We start from the raw sequence: 25484 nt of genomic DNA on the forward strand, positions 1-25484 counted from the left end.
GGCTCAGGCCCCATCACTCCTCACCTAGTACGGTGATAACCTTCTGGCCATCTCCCTGCCTCCAGGCATGCCTCTCTAGTTCATCCTGCAAAAGGCAGCAGGGGATCTTTTGAAAATACAGATCTGATCACGTAACTCCCTGCTTAAAATCCTTCAGGGGCTCTTGTCATACCTGTGACCTAAATCAAGGCCATCCACGCATGATCTGATCCCTGAGTATGTCCACTACTCCCTCCCACACCATCTATGCTTCAGACACACTGAGCCCCTTCATTCAGCAAATATCTGATGAGAGCTACTGTGTGTCAAGCACTCATCCAGGCTCTTCAAAGGCAGCAGTGAATAAGACAGGCAAGGTTCCTGCCTTCATGGAGTTTCCATTCCAAGGGGAAAAGGCCAAAAACAAGTAAGCAAACAAACAGGATGATTTCAGACAGCGACGGCTGCCCTGAGGCACATGAACAAGGTGATGCAGTAAGACTGTGACCACCAGGGTGCAAGAAGGACCACTTTAAAGGAGACACTTGGGAAAGGCTCCAATGGGGTGAGAGTTGAGCTGAATCTGAAAGAGGATGGCTAACTGGGGGAAGACTGTTCCAGGCAGACAGAGTAGCATATGCAAAGATGGGAACAGAGAAAAGGTTGGTATAGCTAGTGGAGAGAGTAAAAGGGGGTAACTAGAGAAAGAGTTCAGAAACAGAGGCAGGAGGTAGAGTGAGCACACCGTAATTAGGAGTTTAGACTTTTTTTTTTTTTTTTTTTTTTGCTGCTTTGGGTCTTCATTGCTGCACATGGGCTTTCTCTAGTTGCAGCGAGCGGGGGCTACTCTTCATTGCGGTGCGCAGGCTTCTCATTGCAGTGGCTTCTTTTGTTGTGGAGCACAGGCTCTAGGCACACGGGATTCAGTAGTTGTGGCTTGTGGGCTCAGTAGTTGTGGTTCGCGGGCTCTAGAGCTCAGGCTCAGTAGCTGCACACGGGCTTAGTTGCTCCGCGGCATGTGGGATCTTCCCGGACCAGGGCTTGAACCCATGTGCTCTGCATTGGCAGGCGGATTCTTAACCGCTGTGCCACCAGGGAAGTCCTGGATTGATTGATTGATTGATTATTTATTTATTTATTTTTGTCTGCATTGGGTCTTCGTTGCCGTGCGCAGGCTTTCTCTAGTTGAGGTGAGGGGAGCTACTCTTTATTGTGGTGCGCAGGCTTCTCATTGCGGTGGCTTCTCTTGTTGCGGAGCACGGGCTCCAGTAGTTGTGGCACGTGGGCTCAGTAGCTGTGGCTCATGGGCTCTAAAGCACAGGCTCAGTAGTTGTGGCACACGGGCTTATTTGCTCCGCAGCATGTGGTATCTTCCCGGACCAGGGCTCAAACCCGTGTTGCCTACACTGGCAGGCAGATTCTTAACCACTGTGCCACCAGGGAAGCCCTGGGTTTTATTTTGATTTAGTGGAAAGCTATTGGCAGGTTGGAAGAAAGAGTATGACACGATGTAAATTATAAATTAAGCTTTTAAAAAGCATCACTCCCCATGCTTTGTGGAGGACGCAATTGAAGGGGGTGAGAATGGAATCCAGGAACTCACTGTACAACTACTTACAGTTCCCTGGACACAACAAGCTCTTCAAAACACCAGGGGTTTGCTCTTTCTGGAGCATCCTTACTCCCCTCCTCTATCTAGATGAGTCTCTAGAGTTCAAATGTCACCTCCTCTTTCCTAGATCCCATAAGGAGGTGTAAAGGGTCCCTCTTCTGCACTCTTACAGCTCCAGGACCTACATCCACCACAGAACAGAACACGTGTGGTCTCTCCAACTAGACTATCAGCTATTCAAGGGTGGGAACTGTTTTTGGTTTTTCAGCTTGGGGCCCCAGTGCTCAGCACATGACATTGTAACTTAATAGACTTTGTTGACTGAATGAACATAAATAATGTAACTGTTTTAGGGGCCCACACTACCGTCCCCACCTGCATCCAATCACTGTCACTGCACCTGCTCCCTCATCCTCCCACTCAGGTGATGCTCTTGCTTCCCATTTCTTTAAGAAAACAGAAACAATAAGACAACTTCCACATACACATCCACCACATCTACCTACTTACCAGTAACCAGGTCCATATAATCTACCTTCTCTCCTGCTGTTATGGATGAACTGTCCGTGCCCCTAAGGTCAACCCTCCACCTGTACATCACTCCTGCTCTCTCTCTTACATCTGCACTTCTTCTTTTCTAGTGAATCATTCCCATCAGTACACAAGTACCTGCAATACCTCACATCTGACATTTTTAAAAAGGGAAAACTTGAAGTCCCAAATCAGCCTCCAGCTATCACTTCATTTGTCTGCTTCCCATTATAGAAAGAACTCTTTGAAAGAGGTGAATATACTACCTTAAGTTTTCTCCTTCTGTTCTCTTGATCCCACTCTGATTAGGCTTTCATGCCCACCATCCCTGGGAAACAGTCTTATCCAGATTCCCAAGGACCTCTAAATCGCCAAAGCCAACAGGCAATTCTCAATCCACATCCTGATCATGAGCAGATTCTGACACGGTTAATCACTCCATCCCTCTTGAGACACTTCCTTATGTCTTGCCCAAGCAGAAATTTTTCTGGGCAATCTACCACCACCAAGTTGCTACTGCAGCCCAGTGTACCTAGGAAGGTCAAAGTGTGACATAGTACCCCATCTACTCACCAGAGCCTAGCAGCTGAGTGTGCACAGTCTCGTGGAAAATGATAACAGCAGGGCCCAGGGTAGACAGGGGGACATCCAGGCCACAGCGGGCAGTGGTAGCCTTGAGCTCCTTGGTGAAGTGCTTCAGATAAGCTTCTGAGGCGTCTCCGAGGAACTTGAAGAGGTCATTGTGCAGTCGGTCTGCGTGAGTTCGATAGATGACGAGGTCTGAGATGGCCAGGACCTTAAGCAGCAGCCGTGTTCTCTGGCTTAGATTCACTGTAGCCCCCAAGAGCCCTTCTGTGTCTATCACTGCTACTTTGTGGACTGGGTCATATGCTGCCCACACTCCCACAGTGCAGGACTCCTGGGCAGGGGAGGTTTTGAAGACTTCCCGGCCATAAAAGAAAGTGTGGTTGAGGGTATGAGACTTCCCATCCCCAGTATTTCCAAAAATGGAAACCACTTTCAGATGCTGATCAGGTTTGCAGTCCAATTTCCTAATAAAGTCCTCTTCATTCGTTACCTTCCCAAAAAAAGGAAAAAAAAAAAAGACAATGAAATATGGAAACTGCAAAATAGCTAGAAACACCTGCAAGAAGAACAAGTGCTTCCCAGGGCCCCTTGATTGACTTGTCAAGGTGGCAAGGAAAAGAAGTCCCAGGATAAAAGCCTCTCACCCAGCACTTACCCCTAGCAAACAGCTAACGGGAACTTTTAAAGCCTCAGTCAGTATAAGAACTTAGTGTTCATGAAAGAGCTAAAACTATAAACTCTTAGAAGAAGACATAGGAGGAAATTTTATGACCATGGATTAGGCAATGCTTCTTAGAAATGACACCAAAAGCAATACAATAAAAGAATAAATAGATAAAATGAACTTCATCAAAATTAAAAGCTTTTATTCTGCAAAGGATTCCATCATGTGAAAAGACAACCCAAAGAATGGGAAAAATATTTGCAAATCACGTATCTGATAAGGGACCAGTGGTCCAGAATATAGAAATAATTCCTATAACTCAACAAGAAAAAAAAACCTAATTAAATATTAAGCAAAAAATCTGCATAGACATTTCTCCAAAGAAGATATATAAATGGTCAATAAGCACATGAAAAGATACTCAACACCACAGTCATCAGGGAAATGCAAATCAAAACCACAACGAGATATCCCTTCACACCCACTAGGATGGCTATGATCAAAAAGATAATAGCAAGTTTTGGTGAGAATATGGAGAAATTTCAATGCTCATACACTGCTGGTGAGAATGCTAAATGGCACAGCCACGCTGGAAAACAGTGTGGCAGCTTCTCAAAAAGTGAAACATAGACTTACCATATGTCTCAGTAGTTCCACTCCTAGGTATAAACCCAAGAGAACTAAAAACACATGTGCACACAAAAGTTGAACATGAATGTTCATAGCAGCATTATCCATAAAAGCCAAAGGTGGAAACAAGCCACATGTCCATCAACTGATGAATGGATAAACAAAATGTGGTATATCATACAATGAAATATTATTCAACCATAAAAAGGAAGTACTGATATATGCTACAACGTGGATGAACCTTAAAAACATTCTATTAAGTGAAAGAAGCCTGACACAAAATGTTACATATTCTATAATTCCATTTATATGAAATGTCCAAAACAGGCCAATTCATAGAGACAGAAAGTATGTTAGTGGTTGCCAGAGGCTAGGGGAAGCAGGAATAGGGAGTGACTGCTAATGGTACAGGGTTTCTATTTGGGGTGAGGAAAATGTTCTGGAATTAGATAGTGCTAAGGGCTGTACAACTTTATAAATATACTAAAAACACTGAGTTGAAGAATTGTATGCTTTAAAAGGATGACAAATACATGGTATGTGAATTACATCTAAATAAAACTGTTTAAAAAGAAGAAGAAGAACTTATTAGTCAAACGTCATCCATCCACAATTCCTCTGTACAGTTTAAAGAACACTGCAGTCCTTGTAAAAAGTCAGGCCAGGGGACTTCCCTGGTGGTCCAGTGGGTAAGACTCCACGCTCCCAATACAGGAGGCCGAGGTTCAATCCCTGGTCGGGGAACTAGATCCTGCATGCATGCTGCAACTAAGAAGTCCTCATGCCACAATGAAGATCCCATGTGCTGCAACTAAGACCCGGCGCAGCATGAATGTGTGAATGAATGAATAAATAAATAAATCTTAAAAAAAAAAAAAAGTCATGCCAGGAAGGAAGAGACCTGGTGCCAGTGAGATCCCAGACTGCAGTTCCAGAAAGATGCTCAGGGTCTCTAACTCTTATAATACAGAACCCCAGGGTCAAAGCTCCTAGTTCAGATAGGCAGTGTTCTATTCCAGCTAAAGGAGTGATGAACCTTTACACCTAGCATCCTCCAGCCACAAGAGAAAAAACACTGCTGTCATGGTCACTGTCACTGTCATTAACACAGTTCAGCTGGGAACTACATTTCCTAGAATCCCTTTCCCCCTACGATTCTAGGTTAGAGTTGGCCAAAGAGGAACGTGCATAAAATTTGGAAGGCGGAAGTGAAGGGCTGGCTATCCCTTTCTGAAGGTCTTTTCACAGTCAGATACAGTACAAGTCATAATCGGAGGGGCCCTGTCAGTTTTCCCGCTGGATTCCCCAGGTCCCAAATCTTTTCTGTGTGTATTTTTGTTCCAAAGGCTCACACCTGCAACTCTTCTTCAGAGGTCGGTTATCAGGCTACTACAGTTAGTCAAAATCACCTGGGAGTTTACGGCCCCTGAGGGCGACCCTTGGAAATGACCTATGGCTGCAAACATCACGAAAGCTATGAGGCCACCCACATGCCAGAGCTCCCCTGGGGGCCAGGCTGGAGTGGCCTTTGGAGGCCTGGTTGCAACCTGCCTACACCACCCACAATAAGTCACTCACACAGGACCCTGATTCTCAAGAGTCTGCTGGTTTGATAAAGAGAAGTTAGAGAAATGTAGACAGACCACTGGGTGTGATAATATGATGTCTTCATTTCTCATAACTCATCAAGATGGTAAACCACTCATTATTCTATTAATAACATCACTACTGCTATATTAATAGCCTTAATGTTAATGATAATATTAATAATTTCATTTACTGAATGCCCACTGCAGTGACAGTGCCCTTCACTAGATCCATGAGGGCAGAACTGAGTCTATCTTTACATCCCTAGTACTTCGGACACAGTCTGGCACATAAGAGGAGTTCAATATCTAGTTACTGAATGAATGAATGCCAGGCACCTTGCTAGGTACTTTAACCACTTTTCTCCACCCTGTATCTTCCACAGGGCTTAACTCACAGCAGCATTTGATAATGGGCTCACTGATCTCCCAAGCAACCGAGAGGAACAAGAAGTTACACAGAACAGCCCATTCTGGACTGGTGTCACTCAGTCAGCCTTGTTCCAAGCTGCTAAGCTGGACACAAAAGAAACAAAACAAAATCTCCATAAACCTCTACCAGCAAGGAGTCAGATAAGGTCAGAGTGGCCGGCTGCAAGAGCTATGAAACAGTCCTGGGGAAGAAGACTAAGCCCAGGAGTTTTCTCCCCTGGAAATCTACTCCTTCATGAATCTGTTACCCAAAAAACAACAACTGCTGTCCAGGATACTCAAGAGTGGGCACCTGAAAAGGGGCCTGTAGGAGCCGTTAGGTACAGAATTAAGTGTCTCAAGATTCATATTGATTAAGTACCACCAAATGACCTACATGATATATAGAAATAACTCATTCGAGTCAGCATTTGGGGATACTATTTTGGAACCAGGTATCCTGGGGTATGTTAAACATACAAGTTCATGTGTTGGGCATGTGCAGATGGGTCCAGTGCAAAGAATTCTGGGAGGTGGAGCTCAAACCTCAGGCCGATTTTTCTACCAAGGAGCCCTAGATGATCATTTAATATGCACTGATAGCACTTTTTCACATGTAAAATGAGGATATAACCATCTTTGCCTCCCCTGACTGGGTATTGGTTGCTAATCAAATCAACAGATAAATGAGAAAATGCCTGGCAAACTGAAACCATGCTTCATTTTTCCTTCTGCATTTCATATTATTTTGCTCCCTGTTACACTATTCAATTCATCCTTACCCTGTGGGCATTTCCCCCTGAGCCAGGAAGGAGAGAACAGCCTAGGTGGTAACAAGACTGGTTTTCAATCAGGGGAGGAGAAGGTCAAGAAAAGATAAGAAGGACTTCCCTGGTGGCACAGTGGTTAAGAATCCGCCTGCCAGGGCTTCCCTGGTGGCACAGTGGTTAAGAATCTGCCTGCCAATGCAGGGGACACAGGTTCGAGCCCTGGTCCGGGAAGATCCCATGTGCTGTGGTGCAACTAAGCCCGTGCGCCGCAACTACTGAGCCTGCGCTCTAGACTCCACGAGCCACAACTACTGAAGCCCGCATGCCACAACTACTGAAGCCCGTGCGCCTAGAGCCCACGCTCCACAACAAGAGAAGCCACCAAAACGAGAAGCCCACGCACCGCAACGAAGAGTAGCCCCCGCTCGCCCCAACTAGAGAAAGCCCGCGCGCAGCAACAAAGACCCAACACAGCCAAAAATAAATAAATGAATAAATAAATTTATTTTTTTTAAAAAAGAAAACATAAGAAGATTCCTTTTGATGAAGGAAGGAAGGGGCCAGAGGGAGCTAGGCTGTGGCTCTACTCGTTCTGCCTGTCTGAATCAATGATCCCACTTTGCTCCATTCCTGGAGTGAAATAAGCTACCTGACTCTGAGCCCTGCCAACTGGCCAGCCCACCCAACTCGACATGTTGGAAATGGTCCTCGGCCCTTACATAACAGCAAAAGCAGGAGCAACACCCCAAAGCCGCTCCTCCCCAACCTCTGCCTTCAGTCCTCCTCCAGCTTGCGTGGACCTCAGGCAAGTCAGAACACCCAAATTCCACTCCTATCTTTGCCACTATGTGGCCTTGGAAAAGCTACTTAACTACTGAAGCCTCAAGGAAATGAGATAATAACAGATACTACTGAAAGGACTAAATGATAAAGCACACAAAGGGCACAGCACAACGCCTGGCAGCAGTAGGCACTTGATGAATATCACTCATTATCTGTAAAGACGAGCCCAGTGGGAAAGCCTCCAGGGGCACGGCAGCAGCACCAGCAGCAGGGCTCCGGCCTGCTTGTGGCTCTGAAGTTGCTCATCCAGGGACTAAAGTAGCCAATGTGGTGAGATCTAAACTGTTCTATCTGAAAATGAAAGATCTCACTGCTTGCTCCAGATAGCTCCTTTCCACTCCCGCTAAGGAAAGCAACATAGTATTATTAATACTGACTTTATAGCTGACTCTTAGTCAAGGTACTATCTAATATCATATCCATCTTGAAGAAACCAAACAGTACACCCCTCTCTCTATCACTGTCTCACCCACAAAGCTTTTCACTTTGTGTAGAGTTCCAAGGAGAGTTTCTAAAATGAAATGTAACAGTTCTTGATCATCTCCTCCACTGTTCCAATTCAGAGTTCAAAGCAGTTTACAGCAGTGCAAAGTCAACCTCTGCCCCAAGCAGGCAACGGGAATGATGACAGTCTCCCTCAAGAAATTCCTTCTTAGGGACTTCCCTGGTGGCGCAGTGGTTAAGAATCTGCCTGCCAATGCAGGGAACGTGGGTTCAACCCCTGGTCTGGGAAGATCCCACATGCCACGGAGCAACTAAGCCCATGTGCCACAACTACTGAGCCTGAGCTCTAGAGCCTGTGTGCCACAACTACTGAGCCTGCATGTCACAACTACTGAAGCCTGTGCCCCGCAACAAGGGAAGCCACCGCAATAAGAAGCCCACGCACCGCAATGAAGAGTAGCCCCCGCTCACCTCAACTAAAGAAAGACTGTGTGCAGCAACTAAGACCCAAAACAGCCAAAAATAAATAAAGTAAATAAATTTTTAAAAAAAAGAAATTCCGTCTTAACCATCAGAGAATTATTCCAAGAAGAATGACCACATGGGCTTTGTTCTGAGGAGGCCTGGGAAGGGAAAAGCAAGAGATGGGATAGAAACTGACATAAAAAGCCTTGGAAGGAAGAAAGTTCAACACAGCACAGAGACTGAAAGTTAAACTCCAAAGACATCAGCAAACACTCCAAAGGAAAGAAGCTCCGCACTGAGGTCCTTTCAGTTCTGGTCTCTCTGGGTGAAAAGGATCTGATTTGTACCAACGACAATCAGACAGTCCTCTAAATTCTTATGGTGTTCCCTTAGCTGAGGGCAAAAATCAGCTCCTTCCCCAAAGTAATGGAAAGGGCTAAGGGAAGCGTGGCTGCTCCCCACCACAACCTAAGGCTCATGATAAATCCCACCCCTGAGCCAACGAAGACGATTTTATATCTCTCCACTGAGATTCTAAAATTAATCTAAATTAATAAATTATTCCCAAAGTTAAGTTCCCACTAATTACTTCTATGTGATGGTCTGTGGGTTATTCTGCTTTCATTCCGTTTTCTGCCTGAGTTCAGAGGAAGAGACAGAACCCAAAGAAACCAAAACAGATTCTCGATCTTATCAGAACTGGGACCACTATTCCAGAAGGAAACTAAAACTTGATTACTTCATTTAATCTGTAGACAAAAAAAAAAAAAAAAGTTGCCTGCCATTTCAGTAAACAAAGAACGCTGCCTGCCATCGTGGTAAACAACGAATGTTGCCCCCATCAAGCCATCAGCCATGGCAGCCACCCCTCCCCCCTCCCCCCATGGTTCACCCTGAGGGGGATTCAGGATGGAGAAAAACAGGATACTGACCCTAGATAGTGAAGATGCATATCAAAGGAATGATTTCAGTGAGCCCAGACTCTTGCACGTTCCCATACACAGAAAAGCACTGAAATCATTAACTTGAGGTGTCTGTTCTTTGTGATTAGCAGTAATCTTTTGATGTTGGACGACAAGGTTTTGGGGGGGGTTCCCAGCAAAAACTCCCATATATCCTGGATCCTCCCTTAACCCCTATGAAACAGCTCCTCAGAGCCATCTAAGAGGCTGTAGCCCAGGCTATAGTCCTCAGTAAGGTCACGGAGTAAAACATAATTCTCAGCTTTTAGGCTGTGTGTTTTTTTTTTCAGTCCGCAAATCAACAGACATGTATCAAGCTTCATCTAGTGTCTGGCACTGACCTAATGATGTTAGACCAGCACAAGTATAGAATTTAGGTAACATTTTCCTTCTTCTGTGGGAAGGAAAGGAGAAGCGGAAAGTGAGGGAACTCAACCTCCAGCCAATGATTTCAGTCCATGGCCTAATTTTCAGGCAGACTTTTACTTAAACAGTGTCATACAGATCAGTAGCCCCTCCATTTTTAAAGTCCAAAACCAAAGGAGGTTCCATTCCAATAGCAAACTCCTATTGCCAGAAAGTTCTAGTAAGCCTGTTTCCCCCAACCCAACTAGTTTAGAAACTTACCTTTCATTCTATCCTCAAAGGAGTGTATATTTTTGTGTTTATCCATGTATGTGTCAATAGAGTTTCATGTTAAAACAACTGTTTCTCAATCAAATGTTTTCTTAAGACTGCTGAAGTCACAAGATTGGCCTTGCAAACACATGGAGCACATCTGATAAGGGCAAAGATCACTTTCTTCCACTCCAGTGTCCCCAAAGAGTTCCATTATTTGAGAGGTCAGGAATTCTCCTCCCATGTCTTCTAACTACCAGTGGTGCTTCTGACACATAACCTCACAGCGCTGCCTGCAGCTCCCCTCCTCTAGCAGGAAAGAGAAATGTTTCTGTGTATAGATGACCCACAAAATAAATTTTTTTAAAAGGGTCATTTTTAGCACCATGGTCAAGTTTCTTTGACTTCACCCAACTCACCCAGTTCAGCTCTCCATTTATATCTCCATAAAAAGCTTTCCAAAGCCATGCTGAATTCTGAGGACAGACTGGAAATACCAAGTCATCCTCAAGATCCACGTCATCCTCAAGGGGCTCTTCCAAGGAGCTTCCAGATGGAAGATGGTATGCCCTTTTAAGTGGCATAGCATACCCATATCTGGCCAGCTATAAAAACAGACACAAGGGCTTCCCTGGTGGCGCAGTGGTTGAGAGTCCGCCTGCCGATGCAGGGGACGCGGGCTCGTGCCCCGGTCCGGGAAGATCCCGCATGCCGTGGAGCGGCTGGGCCTGTGAGCCATGGCCGCTGAGCCTGCGCGTCCGGAGCCTGTGCTCCGCAACGGGAGAGGCCACAACAGTGAGAGGCCCGCGTACCACAAAAAAAAAAAAAAAAAAAAAAAAAAACAGACACAAGCTCTGGTAAAGGCTCTAGGACCTAGCAGTAACACCACCAGGCTACACAGAAGACAAGAGCTGAGCACAGGGAACTATATTCAATATCCTATAATAAACCCCAATGGAAAATTTTTTTAAAAAGAAAGAGCTAGGCCATCATCAAAAACAATAAATGCTGGAGAGGGTGTGGAGAAAAGGGAACCCTCCTGCACTGTTGGTGGGAATGTAAATTGATACAGCCACTATGGAGAACAGTATGGAGGTACCTTAAAAAACTAAAAATAGAACTACCATATGACCCAGCAATCTCACTACTGGGCATATACCCTCAGAAAACCGTTATTCAAAAAGATACATGTACCACAATGTTCACTGCAGCACTATTTACAATAGCCAGGATATGGAAGCAAACTAAATGTCCATCAACAGATGAATGGATAAAGATGTGGAACATATATACAATGGAATATTACTCAGCCATAAAAAATAATGAAATTGAGTTACTTGTAATGAGATGGATGGACCTAGAGTCTGTCATACAGAGTAAACTAAGAAAGAAAAACAAATACCATATGCTAACGCATATATACGGAATCTAGAAAAATGGTACTGATGAACCTAGTGACACAGCAGGAATAAAGACACAGACGTAGAGAACAGACTTGAGGCCACAGGGGGGAAGGGAGGCTGCGACGAAGTGAGAGAGTGGTATGGACATATATACACCACCAAATGTAAAATAGATAGCTAGTGGGAAGCAGCTGCACAGCACAGGGAGATCAGCTCAGTGCTTTGTGACCACCTAGAGGGGAGGGATAGGGAGGGTGGAAGGGAGGCTCAAGAGGGAGGGGATATGGGGATATATGTATACATATAGCTGATTCACTTTGTTGTACAGCAGAAACTAACACAACATGGTAAAGCAATTATACTCCAATAAAGATGTTAAAAAAAAAAAAAAAAGAAAGAGCTAGGTTCAGATCCACCTCTACCTGGATCACACTACGGACAATTTACTCAACCCTTGCTCACAGCCTCCATTCCTCACCCACCATCTCTGATAACATTTTCCCATTATTCCTGGTTCCGAGCTTCCCACTACAATGTACTCCAGGCTGGCAAGGGTCTGGGCTATGTTGTTCACCACTGTAGCCCTAGCACAGAGCCTGACACGTAACAGGAAATCTACACTTATTTGTTAAATGAATGAATGGACACAGCACAGAATGTCTAAATGCTATATTCCCTCTGGGGAAGGGAATAGCGTAGTGTTACCATTAAGGGTCCAATCTGCCTTGACCACTCACTGACTTTAGAATAGAGAAGTTATTTAACTTCTCTGGGCCTCTGTTTTCTCTCCTGTAAAATGAAGATAACAACGCAATCTACTTTACGGGGTCACTGTGAGGATTAAGTGAGTTAATGCACATCAAGCACTCAGCACAGTGGAAGCATGCAGTAAATGTGAGAGAAGTGCTGACTGACATTGCTGCTGCAGTTGCCTTAGTCTGCCTCTAGGCCACACTCATCACCACCACCGCAGAATTTCATTACATTATCTATCCCAAGCAAAAACCCTCCTGAGGGAAGGTTTCCAATAAATGCCTCCTTAAACAATCAGGGATAATGGGACAAGGAAGAAACTTACTCAACACATAACACTCCCTCCCTCAAAAGGATGTATATTTTCAATTAAAAAAAAAAAGCTGTTAGGACTTCCCTGGTGGCGCAGTGGTTAAAAATCCGCCTGCCAATGCGGGGGACACGGGTTTGAGCCCTGCTCCAGGAAGATCCCACATGCCGCAGAGCAACTAAGCCCATGTGCCACAACTACTGAGCCTGTGCTCTAGAGCCCGCGAGCCACAACTACTGAGCCCACGAGCCACAACTACTGAAGCCCACGTGCCTAGAGCCCGTGCTCCGCAACGAGAAGCCACCGCAATGAGAAACCCGCGCACCGCAACAAATAGTAGCCCCTGCTCGCCGCAACTAGAGAAAGCCCACACACAGCAATGAAGACTCGATGCAACCAAAAATAATTTTTTTTAAAAAGCTGTTATAAGATTGCATAATACATATATTATGCATAAGAAAACATTCAGTCTTCATAACAATGAGGTCCCATGATTCCAAGAATTATTAGTACACTAGAGACTCCCTAAAGTGCCTTTCTCACAGTTTATGTCGAAGATCTTAATAGATTACACAGCTTTATAAGGAGATCTTTGATGTCTGAGGTGGACACTGAAAGGGGCCTGGTTTCTGTTCTACATGGAATGTGATAGTGGAGCCCTGGTGAAGTAACAGTATTGCATATAACTATTTAAATAACAATAGTAACCACTCCAGCAATATCACCCTCCTCTGAATTTCCATAATGACCTCTCTGTACTGCTCTGAGGTCATTCACCTTATTTCTTTTTTTTTTTTAATTTATTTATTTTATTTATTTTATTTTTGGCTGTGTTGGGTCTTCGTTGCTCTGTGCGGGCTTTCTCTAGTTGCGGCGAGCAGGGGCTACTCTCCCTTGTGGTCTGCGGGCTTCTTATTGCGGTGGCTTCTCTTGTTGCAGAGCACGGGCTCTAGGCGCATGGGCTTCAGTAGTCATGGCTCGCAGGCTCAGTAGTTGTGGCTCGCGGGCTCTAGAGCGCGGGCTCAGTAGTTGTGGTGCATGGGATCAGTAGTTGTGGCGCACGGGCTTAGTTGCTCTGCGGCATGTGGGATCTTCCCGGAGCAGGCCTGGAACCCATGTCCCCTGCATTGGCAGGCAGACTCCTGACCACTGCACCACCAGGGAAGCCCCACCTTACGTCTATGTATTTGGTTGTTGTGGTGGTTGTTGCTCACTGAGCAGCTTGTGGGATCTCAGTTCCCCAACCAGGGATCAAACCAGGGTCAATGGCAGTGGAAGCCCAAGTCTTAACAACTGGACCGCCAGGGAATTCCCTACGTATTTGTTTTCTATTACCGCGCGACTGTCCTCTCCTCAAGGGCGAGTTCAGTGTCTTAGTGCCACTTTCTATCTCCCTCAGTTGTCAGCACATCATAGGCACTCATTAAATGTTTGCTGAATAATGATTAAACTGATTTATTCTCATTAATGCATTTTATTCATTCGACAAATATTATTTGAGTGCCTACCATATGCCAAACACTGTTCTAGATGAGGATGAACAGAAGGGGAAAAAAAATCACTGTCTGATCAAAATGTTCTAAAATTGACTGTGATGATGGGTGCATAGATCTGTGAATATACTAAAAGCCATTAAACTGTACACTTCAAACAGGTGAATCATATGGTATGTGAATTATATCTCAATAAAACTATTTTTGAAAAAAGTAAATGCAACCTTAAAAAGGGTTGAGATACTAGTGGCTTTCTTCTATTGTAAAATTAAGATAAAACTGTATACTTTTCTGTAGTTCTGTATTTTCAGTATTTTAACATGATAAGTCTGTTATTTTTATAATTGGAAAATAATAAACGTTGTATAAAAAAGACACACACAGGGGCTTCCCTGGTGGCGCAGTGGTTGAGAGTCCGCCTGCCGATGCAGGGGACGAGGGTTCGTGCCCCGGTCCGGGAAGATCCCACATGCCGCGGAGCAGCTAGGCCCATGAGCCATGGCCGCTGAGCCTGCGCGTCTGGAGCCTGTACTCCGCAACGGGAGAGGCCACAACAGTGAGAGGCCCGCGTACCGCAAAAAAAAAAAAAAAAAGACACACACAAAAAACCACTGCCCTCTGGGATGGACTGCTTAACAGGTACAGGGCTTTCTTTTGGGATGATGAAAATGTTTTAGAACTAGACAGAGGTGGTAGCTGCACAACATTGTGAATATACCAAATACCAATGAACTGTTCACTTTAAAATGGTTAATTTTATGTTACATGAATTATACCCCAATTAAAAAAAAAATCACTGTCCTCATAAAGCTTACATTGTAATGGAGAGAAGAAAGACAATAATCAAACAATATATATGGTATACAAAATGTCCATCGACACTGAGTGCAGATATCACGGTATATCCACACAATGGAACAAATTACTGGCCACAAGGACCAGAGAGGGTGTGCAGAAAGAATTACAGGATTCTCAAACAGCCTCTACTCAGAGACAAGTGCAAAAGACAGTGAGGCTTTCCCAGGAATGAAGGGCTCTGCCATCCCTCCCCAGTCTTGCTTAACCGCTGAATTTTCATTTTCAAGTATTTTTCACAGAGATTACTCAACCTAATAAGGCATATAATTGACACTCAATAAATGTTTATGACTGCTGTTGAATGATACTTGTAAACTGAATTAAGCTCTTTGAAAGAAAAGGTTATGAGAGATTATGGAAAACAGTTTAGCCATGTAGATGACATATTCGCCAGGCAGGAGAATGGGCTGAGAAGTAGAGGAATTTCTAGATTACTCTATGACTGCTGAATGGCTCGGGATTATGTCCTCTCTTAACTTGAACCTGGGGTGTCTGTGTCTACATGCCAGAATCAGGCTCTGTCTGTTCTCTTCCAGTACTCTAACATCTAGAGTCAAATTCCCTGGGAAAGACAGCAGTAATCCAGTCAACAAGTAGAAGAAAATCAGGAAGGAGGAAAAAAAATTCCAGAAGCTACCAGAAAACAGATCATCCTCCAGTGAAGTCAAGCCAGAGGTCAGGTGCTTACGTATGGTGGGTATACATACTTCTCTGCCCAAGGACACCAAGCTAACCTCACAAACTTGTCAAAGAGAGCCTCTTAATTACTGGCCAAAAGCCATTGAAAAGAGGGGCAAAATGAACAAAACATCCTCCAGGGAAACATCCACCCTTTCCTGCCTCCAAAAGTTCCTCTGTGTCCCTTCCCATAGGTGTTTCCAATTCTTCTTGCCTGGAGCTCTCTACATCCTTGTTTTCTTTCCCTCCTTTGTGGTCTCACCCATTAGCTTGCCTCTGGTTGCCCCTCACTGATCAAATGTGCTCAATACATTTAGGAGTTCTAACCTCAGCCAGAGATAATCTCTTGGGAGCTCTTCCCAAAGCAGGCAGGACTCCCCTGAAAAGTCCAGCCAGCCATCAGAAGGCTTCCATGTGACACAATCTGCAGGATAAACTCAAGAGTGGTACAGCCAGGAGATGCATCCACAGGGAAAACATACACTGTCAACTTAATAAGAAATCTGCCTTTTATATTAACCCTGACTCAAAAAGCCAAATGTTTGCTGAATTCCCAAAAAAAATCAATCACTTCAAGGAACTGACAGACCAGAAAAAATTAGAATCACACAAACTGGAGGTAACTTGAAATAGTTAAAGATAGGTTCCCTGAAAAGCTGACTCACAGTGGTTTTGATGGCTTGTATGTGTCAAATTTTAAACAGCCTTGGACTAAACAAAATAGCCTCCCAGGTTAAATGCCAGGAGCCTGTTACAACTGAATGAGCCCAAGGCTGAGAGAGCTCAGAAGATGCGGGGCAGAAACCAGAGGCACATAATAGGGGCTCTTTCATCTTCCTGTTTGTCTGAGTCATCCTCAATCCTGGTTTCCCAGTAATACATACAATGCCCTCCCCTTACTACTATTACTAAACAAAAGGGGCTTTTACTTGAGTTTCTATGAGTAAAAGGTGGGGGAGGTGGAGGGAGCCTTTGCTGTTCTACCAATTACTGCTTATTATTTTGACAGACAGCTCCTAAGCAGATCCATAGGAATTTTTTTTGGTTACATTTTTTAATATGGCACCTAATAAGTGACTGTAAATATATTTGTGTTCTGACCAGAATTTGCCAAAGGGCTAACCAGCCACAGCACCAAAATTAGTCCTTACATTATAAAAGTTTGACCATTCAAAGAGAAAAATGGGGAAGTTCCACAATTTAGAAGATTATGATCCCCAGGCTCCTGACCTATTGACCAGTTAAGTCCTGAGGGGTTTCTGCCAGCCTGTTTGAAACAGAGATCCTGGAAAGAGCAAGCCCCAGAAAGGTGCCCTAGACCAGGAAGCGGAAGACAAGGCCAAGGGGTCACCAGCAGGGGAGTCTAAGACAGAAGGAGCACAAAAATGGGGCAGACCAGCACAGGCAGTTTGTGGTCAAGGATTCTCATACAGTACAAAAACATCCTCTGCTCTTTTCCATTCCTGAATCCCACTAGAATAATGTCTCTTTTAGCCAATTAAAAAAAAAAAAAAAAAAGCCAAGTCCCAGTATTTTGAGCCACACTATTCTGGGACTGTAAACAAGCGAAGCAGCCAAACAACGTGATGGGTCTTCTTAAAGGAACGGTCTCAGTGACATGAGGTCCACCACTGACTCACTGAAGGAAGGACTTGAAGACTCACCTTGGCCTTCCCTTTCAGTCAGGGACCAAGGCTGTCTATTTCTGAGTCCAGGAGGGCCTGCCCCAGGGGACACTTTCTTAGCTTCTCATTGACCACTCCTGGGTCACTGGGCTTCCCTATCACCCTGCATGTTCAGCAGGAGGGATTTAACTTCAGGAGTCTTTTGGCATGAAAAGCTCCACAGATCTGCTACCATCAGGGGCCAGTCAGCATGAAGATGAAACGGGCAATTGCTTGCCAGTGTGCTGCTCTATTCTCTTGGAAAGAGGGAAGTTATAGGAGGTTTGTAGAAAAGAGACAGTGGAGAATAAAGTGGTTGTGAAAGAAAAACCTGTATGGGGTTTAAATATTTATATATATATTAAAGTTATATATAGACATATAATTTTATTATATACATATATATGATTTTTTTCACCTTTTCTCCGTGAGTAGAAATATTCTGGTAAGACAAGATGTCTGCATCCCTCACAAGACTCAACCGATAGGAAAATACTACCCCCTACCTCCACTAAGAACTCTAACTGTTAGAACTTTATTCTTCTAACCTTTGATTTATTTGCTAAGGGTGTCCTCTCTAACTTCAAGAGATTATAGATGACTTGTCAGTGTGGATCATTTACTTACTGCGGCTCTAAATAAAGGGTCCATGAGTCATTTGGTTTTCCAAGTACAGTTCCACTAAGGTCTAGAAAAATCAATGAATACAACACAGAAAGTCTAACCATTTCACTAGAAAGGTTACAAAATATGCCAAAAGAGAATACTGATTTCAGTTAAATTACCTCTGAGGAACGAACAGAATCAAAAGAGGGAGGAAAAAGTGGTGTATTGGTTAAATGTTCTCCACTTCACTGGAATCCAGATCTCCTATCACATCGAACCTTCATCTCTTAGATGAGTTTTCTCAATCTCAGCACTCTTGACATTTTGTACCAAATAATTCTTCATGTGGGGGTTGCCCTATGCCTTTTTTTTTACCCCCTTCGGTATGTGGGCCTCTCACTGTTGTGGCCTCTCCCGTTGCGGAGCACAGGCTCCGGACGCGCAGGCTCAGTGGCCATGGCTCACGGGCCCAGCCGCTCCACGGCACGTGGGATCCTCCCGGACCGGGGCACGAACCCGCGTCCCCTGCATCGGCAGGCAGACTCCCAACCACTGCGCCACCAGGGAAGCCCTGCCCTATGCCTTTTAAGATATTTAGCAGCATCCTGGCCTCTATCCACTAGCCAGTAGCACATAATCCCCATCCCCCAGCTGTGACAACCAGAGATGTCTCCAAACATTGCCCAATGCCCCCTGTGGGAGCAAAATCTCTCCTGGCTGAGAACTACTGTGTTAGACAATACCAAATGAGATTATTTTAACTCTCTTTATTGTGTGAATTGAGTTCTTAAAGTTTTATCAATTTAAGTCAATAAAACCTGGGGTATTAGGCAGGTGTTATTTGCACAAACCAAATGCCTAGGAGTCACCACTGAGTTCTCTCATTCCCTCACCCCTCCACCTAATATATCAGCATTCCCGTTTTACATCCAAACTTTGTCCCAAATTCATCAATGTCTTTCCATGTCACCATGTCACTGATCGCACCAAACTGAAGCCACCTCTCCCCTCAGCATCTTCAATAGCCTCCTAAGTGGTTTCCCTGCTTTCCCTCTTGTCCTCCCACAGTCACTACAATCTAGTCTTCACACCAGCTCCTGTGACCTTCTAGCATAAAGCAGTCTGGTGCTTCCCATTACACTTAAAATCCACACTTATTTCCCTGGCCTACAAGGCCCCACAGGATGTGGCACCCGCTTACCTCTGCACCTCTATCCTCACCACTCTCTCCAGCTCACTCCAGCCACACAGGCATTCTTTCTCTACTCAAACATGCCATCCCACCTGCTTTCTGTTCTCATTCCCCTCTGTCTGGAGGTCTATTTCCCCAGGTAGTATTAACCATCAGGTCTTTGCTTAAAAGTCACCTTTACAATGAAACCTTCCCTAACTATCCGGCAAAAGTGGCTTCCCAGTCACTCTTCCTTGATTATACATCTGAACCACCTTTTTATGTGTTTGACATGTGTGAACTCTGCTTTCCTGGAGCCTAGAAAATGCCTGGCACCAGAACATATACTCAGTAAATGTGATGAATGAATGAATGTCTTTGGCTAGTAGGCCAGATGTGTCCATTTAAAAGCCACCAATGAGTTCCTGCTTCTGAGACCAAAAGTCAGTCTCTCCTCAAATTTGCCATTCTAGTATACACTCAAATGGCAACAAGGTAATGATAAAATTGTCACCACCAAAAGGAAGCTTTTTGTCCTTTTAGGTTTTCCAAAAGAAACTAAATAATACTCAAATCACAAACAACAAATCTTAGGAGACTCTAGGCCAGAGAATTTGAGGGAACCACACATAAGAGTAACAGCCTACAAGCTACTAAAATAATCCCTATGTACTAAACTGAAAATGATCAAAACCCACAAATGCCTAGAAACATGAAAAGAAAAACAAAGTTGGGGCCTAAATCATGGAATCTTCACTGCTACGAGGAAGGAGTTCTTCAGTGGTAACGTCTTGCATTTATATAGAGCTATGTTTCATTTGATTCTCACAGCAGCCATGAGGAACTGGTGAGTTGATGCTATTGACCAGAATGAAGTTTGATTAGAAAGTTTAAATGACCTACTGAGACAGAACAGGAGTATCACAGAGCAAGGATCTTAGATCGCAAATCCTCTGCCGCTAATCGTAACTTGATCTTGGCAAGTCACTTCATCTCTCCGTGCTTCAGTGTCCTCATCTAGAAAATACAATGCTATATATGAAATGCTTGTATCCCCCTGAAATGCATATGCTGAAATCTAACCCCCAAGGTGATGGCATTAGGAGGTAAGGCCTGTGAGAGGTGATTATGTCATGAGGGTAGAACCCCTATGAATAGGATTAGTGCCCTTATAAAAGAGACCCCAGAGAGCTTCTTTCTGCAATATGAGGACACGGCGAGAAGACAGCTGTCATGAACCAAGCCCTCATCAGACACTAAATCTGTCAGTGCCATGATTTTGAACTTCCCAGCCTCTAGAACTGTGAGAAATAGACTTCTGTTGTTTCTAAGCCACCCCATCTATGCTATTCTGTCATAGCAGCCCAACTGACTAAGACATACAACTTACTTCATAGGGTGTGGTAGGCTGAAATTGCCCCCCACCCCAGCCCACCCCCGAAGATGTCCACATCCTAATGCCCAGAACCTGTGAATACGTCACTTCATGGGGCAAAAAGGCTCTGCAGATGTGACTGAATTAAGGACCTTGAGGTGGGGAGATTATACCGGATTATCCAAGTGGATCCAATGTAACCACAAAGACCTTGTGAGAGGAAGGCAGAAGGGCCACAGAGAGGCAAGTGACAACAGAAGAAAAAAGACAGAGAAAGGGATTGGAAGATGTTAACACTACCAGCTTTGAAGCTGGATATGGGGCCACAAGCCAAAGTACGCGGGAGGCCTCTTGAAGCTAGAAAGATAAGGAAACACATTCTTCCCTAGAGCTTCCAGAAGGAACACAGCCCTATCAGGTCCATTTTAGGACTTCTGACCTCCAACCAATGAGAGAATAAACTTGTGTTGCTTTAAGCCACTAAATATGTGGTAATTTGTTACAGCAACAGTAAGAAACTAATACACAGAGTTCTCATCAGGACTCAATGAGCTCAAATGCTAAGAACAGTGCCAAGCACCACAGTAAGGGCTCTTGAAATTTTAACTATCATGAGCCAAGACCAGAACCCAGGGGAGACTCACAGAAGTACTGCAGAAGCTAAGAAAATAAGGTTCAGGAATTTGGTAGTATCAATCTAAATTTAAAATGTACGTATCATTTGACAAAAAGATTCCATTTCTAAATAGATTTATAGGATATTCAACACATCCTTGGTTGTAATAACACAAATATCCCTTAATAGGCTAAAATTGTAGAAAAACCATTCAACAGAGTACTAGGCAGCCTTTAAATAATGAGGTAGACCTCAATGTGCTGATAAGGAAAGTTCTACAAGATGTATCCTTCAGTGAAAAACAGCCAAGGACAGAACAGCAAGTATATCAGATTCCCTTTTTGTTGAAAAATTAAAAGGATACATATATATATTCGTAAGTATACGTGAAAAAACTCTAGAAGTGCATGTAGTTAACTGTTAATAGTGATTGTTCTAATGAAGGAGACTAAGGGTATGAAGGAGGAGGGAAACTTGTCATTGTATGCCCTTTCAAATGATTTTAGTTTTGTTTTTTTCTTTTACTAAGTATGTATGTGATATTCATTTCTAAAAAACTGAGGTTGAGATGTGACATCACCAATCAAGTATTTATGCGCTGACAGCATGCCCACCATTGTACGTGATCCAGGGCACAAGATGTGGTCCTGCTCTCCAGGAGTCTACAGTTTAGCTGAATTCACCATCTAGATTTGTATCAGACAATCATCTCTCTAATTGTTTTAGACATTCACATTAGAAAAGTGAACTAGATATTTCCTCCAAGTACTCTTCCACCATGACCCTATGAGAACAAGTCACCACCCAAAATTCTTGTCCCACCCATTAGTCCCAACCAGTGCTTCTTACAATTAATAAACTGTTATTTCCGGGGAAGTGGTCACTGTTTATGAAGAGAGAAATCTTTAAAAACAGCCTAATTATATACACATTACACACTACAAGAAAAAAAGGTGGATTTGTCTGCTTCAGTACACTTCCTTATATTTTCTTAATTCTCTGCTAAGAAATATGTATCAGTGCTACAAAAAGAAAAAAGAAAATACATCCTCCTCCCCTCAAAAAATACTCTTTTTGGTGCTGACACAATATCCACTGGTCCATCCCAAATCTTCCTCTCATTTTACAAAAGTGACAACAATTCGAAGTATGACTTTCCAAAGGCTGACATTAAAGAGAACTGGTGGCAAAACCAACAGGAATCATCCAAATCCAAGTGTTCCATTTGTAAAACATTTAGTGCACACTGTCACCCAATTAGAGCAGAATCCATCGAGGAGACATTATTGCTAGCACGGGAGGCAGAATGGGATCTGGCTCACTCTTCCATAACTCTATTAGTTCCTCTCAACCAAGCAAGAAAGTCTGTGTTAGCTAAGTATTTAGCTGACAATAGACGTACACAGAAAGCATGACATAATTCATTTCCATAACCTTATCTAAGGTGGAGAAAGACAGATGAAAAATACTCACTGGGTAATTAGAAAGTTTTCAAGCGGTAACTTACAAAGGTACTCCTCCAACCTGGAGACTTGAGGAGTCATCACAGCTCAAAGTACTGAATGTACCACAAACACTTCCTGATACTGACAAACACAACAAAGTGGTACTGGACTCCACGTGCCAGGCCCTGTGATAAGGGCCTTTCCATTTCTATTCCTAATTTCTTTGAATCCTCTCAACTACTGCTGCCATGCAGAAGTGAAATTGAGGCATGGAGTTTAAATAACTTGCCCTTGGTTATACAGCCAGTGAGTGACGCCAGGATGTGAAATGAAGCAGTCTTCATTTGAAAGTATAGACACGATCATTGTACTACCTTCACTGGAGAGTATAAACCTTCTACTACCCCTTCCCCAATCGCCCCCGTCACACACTTCCATCTCCCCAACTTGCTCCTATCAGACGCCACCCTCTCCCCAGCTCAGAATCAAATCAAATATTCTCCAGTCCTTCTGTAATCCCAGATGCCCTTACTGGCTTCTATTGATCAGAAGCCAATACATGAAAATAAGAGGTCATCTGGAGAGGATGCTACCCTTACGAAAAGCCACTTTTCAAACACCTGTTGCTAAACGGAGTTAGCAGGGTGGCGACTTACAGCTTTGCACTCCTATGGGACCCACCAGAAGTAAGTGTCTCTTGCCCTGCACACACACAGTCCCTCCTCATTCACATGTATTCACAACTTGCCAAAGTACTCTCATTGAGAAAACGGTTCTAAATCAGTTCTTCCTGATAATAATCCTAAAAATAATAATGACAGCTACCACACACTGAGCGTTCATTAGGTAACAGGCTTTACAGACACTGTGTCATTTCATCCTCACTATAACCCAGGGAACTAGGCACTGTCCCCAGCTTATAAATGAGAAAACTAAGGCTCAGAGAGGTAAAGTAATTCAGCCCAAGGTGATGCAGCTGGTAAGAAACTAAATCTGACTCCACGCAGATTTAAGCTTTCCGGGGTCTTGCCTCTTACTGATTAAAATTCGAGCTCCTCCTGGACCTCCCCCGAGAGCCAGCTGCCAACATCGGATGGGTTCCGCCACCACATGAATCCTACTACCACTGAGCGCTTACCTGAATTTCTTCATTCTCATCTACTAGGAGGAAACTCACAACCTTCTCAGTCATCTTCTTCCTCTTGGTGTCCTCATCCATCCCTTCTTCCTCCAGCAACTCCTGGACCTTAGCCACATGGTACACAGTAACAGGGTGCCTCCTTTTGTTACCCCCAGAATGAGTCCTCTTCTGGCACTCCAGGCACAAGTTGATTTTACAGGTCTGGCACCTCACGACCGCCCTCTGCTTCATACCTGGAGAATGCCCACTGGGGCCCTTGCAGGGGTCACAGTAAGGGATGTGGCCAGCTTTGAGTCTGATCCGCTCATGGTTTCTCAGGCGCTCCTGCCGATGGAGCTCCTCCTCGCAGCGGAGACACTGCAGGCTGCAGCACTCGTCACACTCGAAGACGGCTTCGTCAGTCCCGCTGCAGGTGTAACTCTCCTGGCACAACAGCCCAGGGTTCAGGCCCTTCTCTGCTGGGGAAGTCTGTGCACTCATATTCAGACCGGGAAGGAAAGCACCTACCATATAACGGTACCTGGGCTTTCCCCAGAAGTGAAGACAAAGGCGTTGAGTCCGAAGACTGAGCACAGCCTCCACAGGGTTCTGAACACCCTTAAAAAAAATGTTTTTAAAAAAACATTCGATGTCTTATTAGAATTCTTCACACATTTACAAATGTTTGGATGTTTAATTTCCTGCTGCCAAGACTCCTGAATCAGCAGCAACGTTGACTTGGTTTGATAGTTTCATCCTCCATAAAGTGCAGGCAAATATGTGGTTAAAATTAACTTGAGAGGGTCTGTTATGGCTATCTGAGAGAGATCTGATGGGTTCACTGAGGTGGGCGCATGCATGGGGCCTCAGACACAAGGTTTTGGTAATGAAAGAGAGTGGTCAGGAGCTTTTCAATATTATGCAGCTCAAGTCAGTATTTCAGAGGATACCTAGAATAGAGGCAGGAAAAGGATTTCACTCATCTAAAAACAAAAATGCACCTTAAAAAAAAAAAAAAAGATTGTGATTAAATAGGCCAAAACTCCCAAGAGAACTCTCACTCTCGCTTGTAAAAATCACACTGGCTCATTCTGATCCTAGAAATTTCTCCTCAAAATCATGGTTAAGCCCGCTCCTTTTGAAAACAACCACTACCTCTAGTCTCAAGGCATTTAAGAAACTGTGTTGCTTTATTTCCCAGACTGAAATTCTCTGCTCCCTCAGTTATTAAATTAAGAATCAAAAGCACTAAGCAAATAGTCCTTGGAGGGACAACCCTCTGCACCCCTACCTGCACCCCACAATTGGGAGAGGTGGAGAAAGACGCTTGTAAAAAGCTAAAGAAACAATAATAATAAACTTTAGCTCCATCAAAGTCCTGTGCAGATCCAATTAACCTTGTGACTGGATTGCTTCAACTCTAGACAGATGCCTATTAACGACTCTAAACCTGGAAACAAGAGTCACCATTCCATGTTTAAAAACAATTAAAAACAATTATTGTACTTCCTTTTGTCTAACTGCAAAAAAAAGGGATCAACAGGAGACAGAATTCCTCCACTATGGCCCACTGCAAAGCCAGGCCTGAAGTGAGTTAAAACAAATAATTCTTCTCTTTGTCACTCAAAACCCAACTTTAAAATAGCTTAAAAAAAAAAAAGAGAAAGAAAGAAAGAAAATAGATAGATAACTGGGGCAAGAAAGGGGCTTTCTGTCACAATCATATTCCTAACTCCCCTTCGCCTCGACACCCAAACTAACGCTCCAAGGAAATGTAAAGCCCTCCTTTCGGGTATTCACTCCTCCCATACAGTAATCAATCTATCCATCTTATTTTTAGATAAACAAGGAAGGCGAAAGGAGTGACTAGGAGACCTTATTTACACCCT

The 25484-nt window shown here is 44.0% G+C and overlaps 1 protein-coding gene across 2 annotated transcripts in view; it reads right to left on the reverse strand.

The window, feature by feature from the left end:
• Positions 1 to 24126, reverse strand: part of ZFYVE1 (zinc finger FYVE-type containing 1) — a gene marked incomplete at its 5' end in the record, with an annotated part of 45808 nt that extends 21682 nt beyond the window's left edge. The window contains 2 exons of one of the 2 annotated variants that reach the window (XM_079698781.1): positions 2696 to 3200; positions 23614 to 24126. In XM_079698781.1, coding sequence (XP_079554907.1) covers positions 2696 to 3200; positions 23614 to 24126 — 1018 coding nt within the window. The remainder of the gene's footprint in view (positions 1 to 2695; positions 3201 to 23613) is intronic. The other variant, XM_079698782.1, reaches the window with a different exon arrangement.
• Between the last annotated feature and the right edge of the window lie 1358 nt (positions 24127 to 25484).

The sequence above is a fragment of the Hyperoodon ampullatus genome, assembly GCF_949752795.1.
Source record: "Hyperoodon ampullatus genome assembly, chromosome: 3".
Classification (NCBI taxonomy): domain Eukaryota; kingdom Metazoa; phylum Chordata; class Mammalia; order Artiodactyla; family Ziphiidae; genus Hyperoodon; species Hyperoodon ampullatus.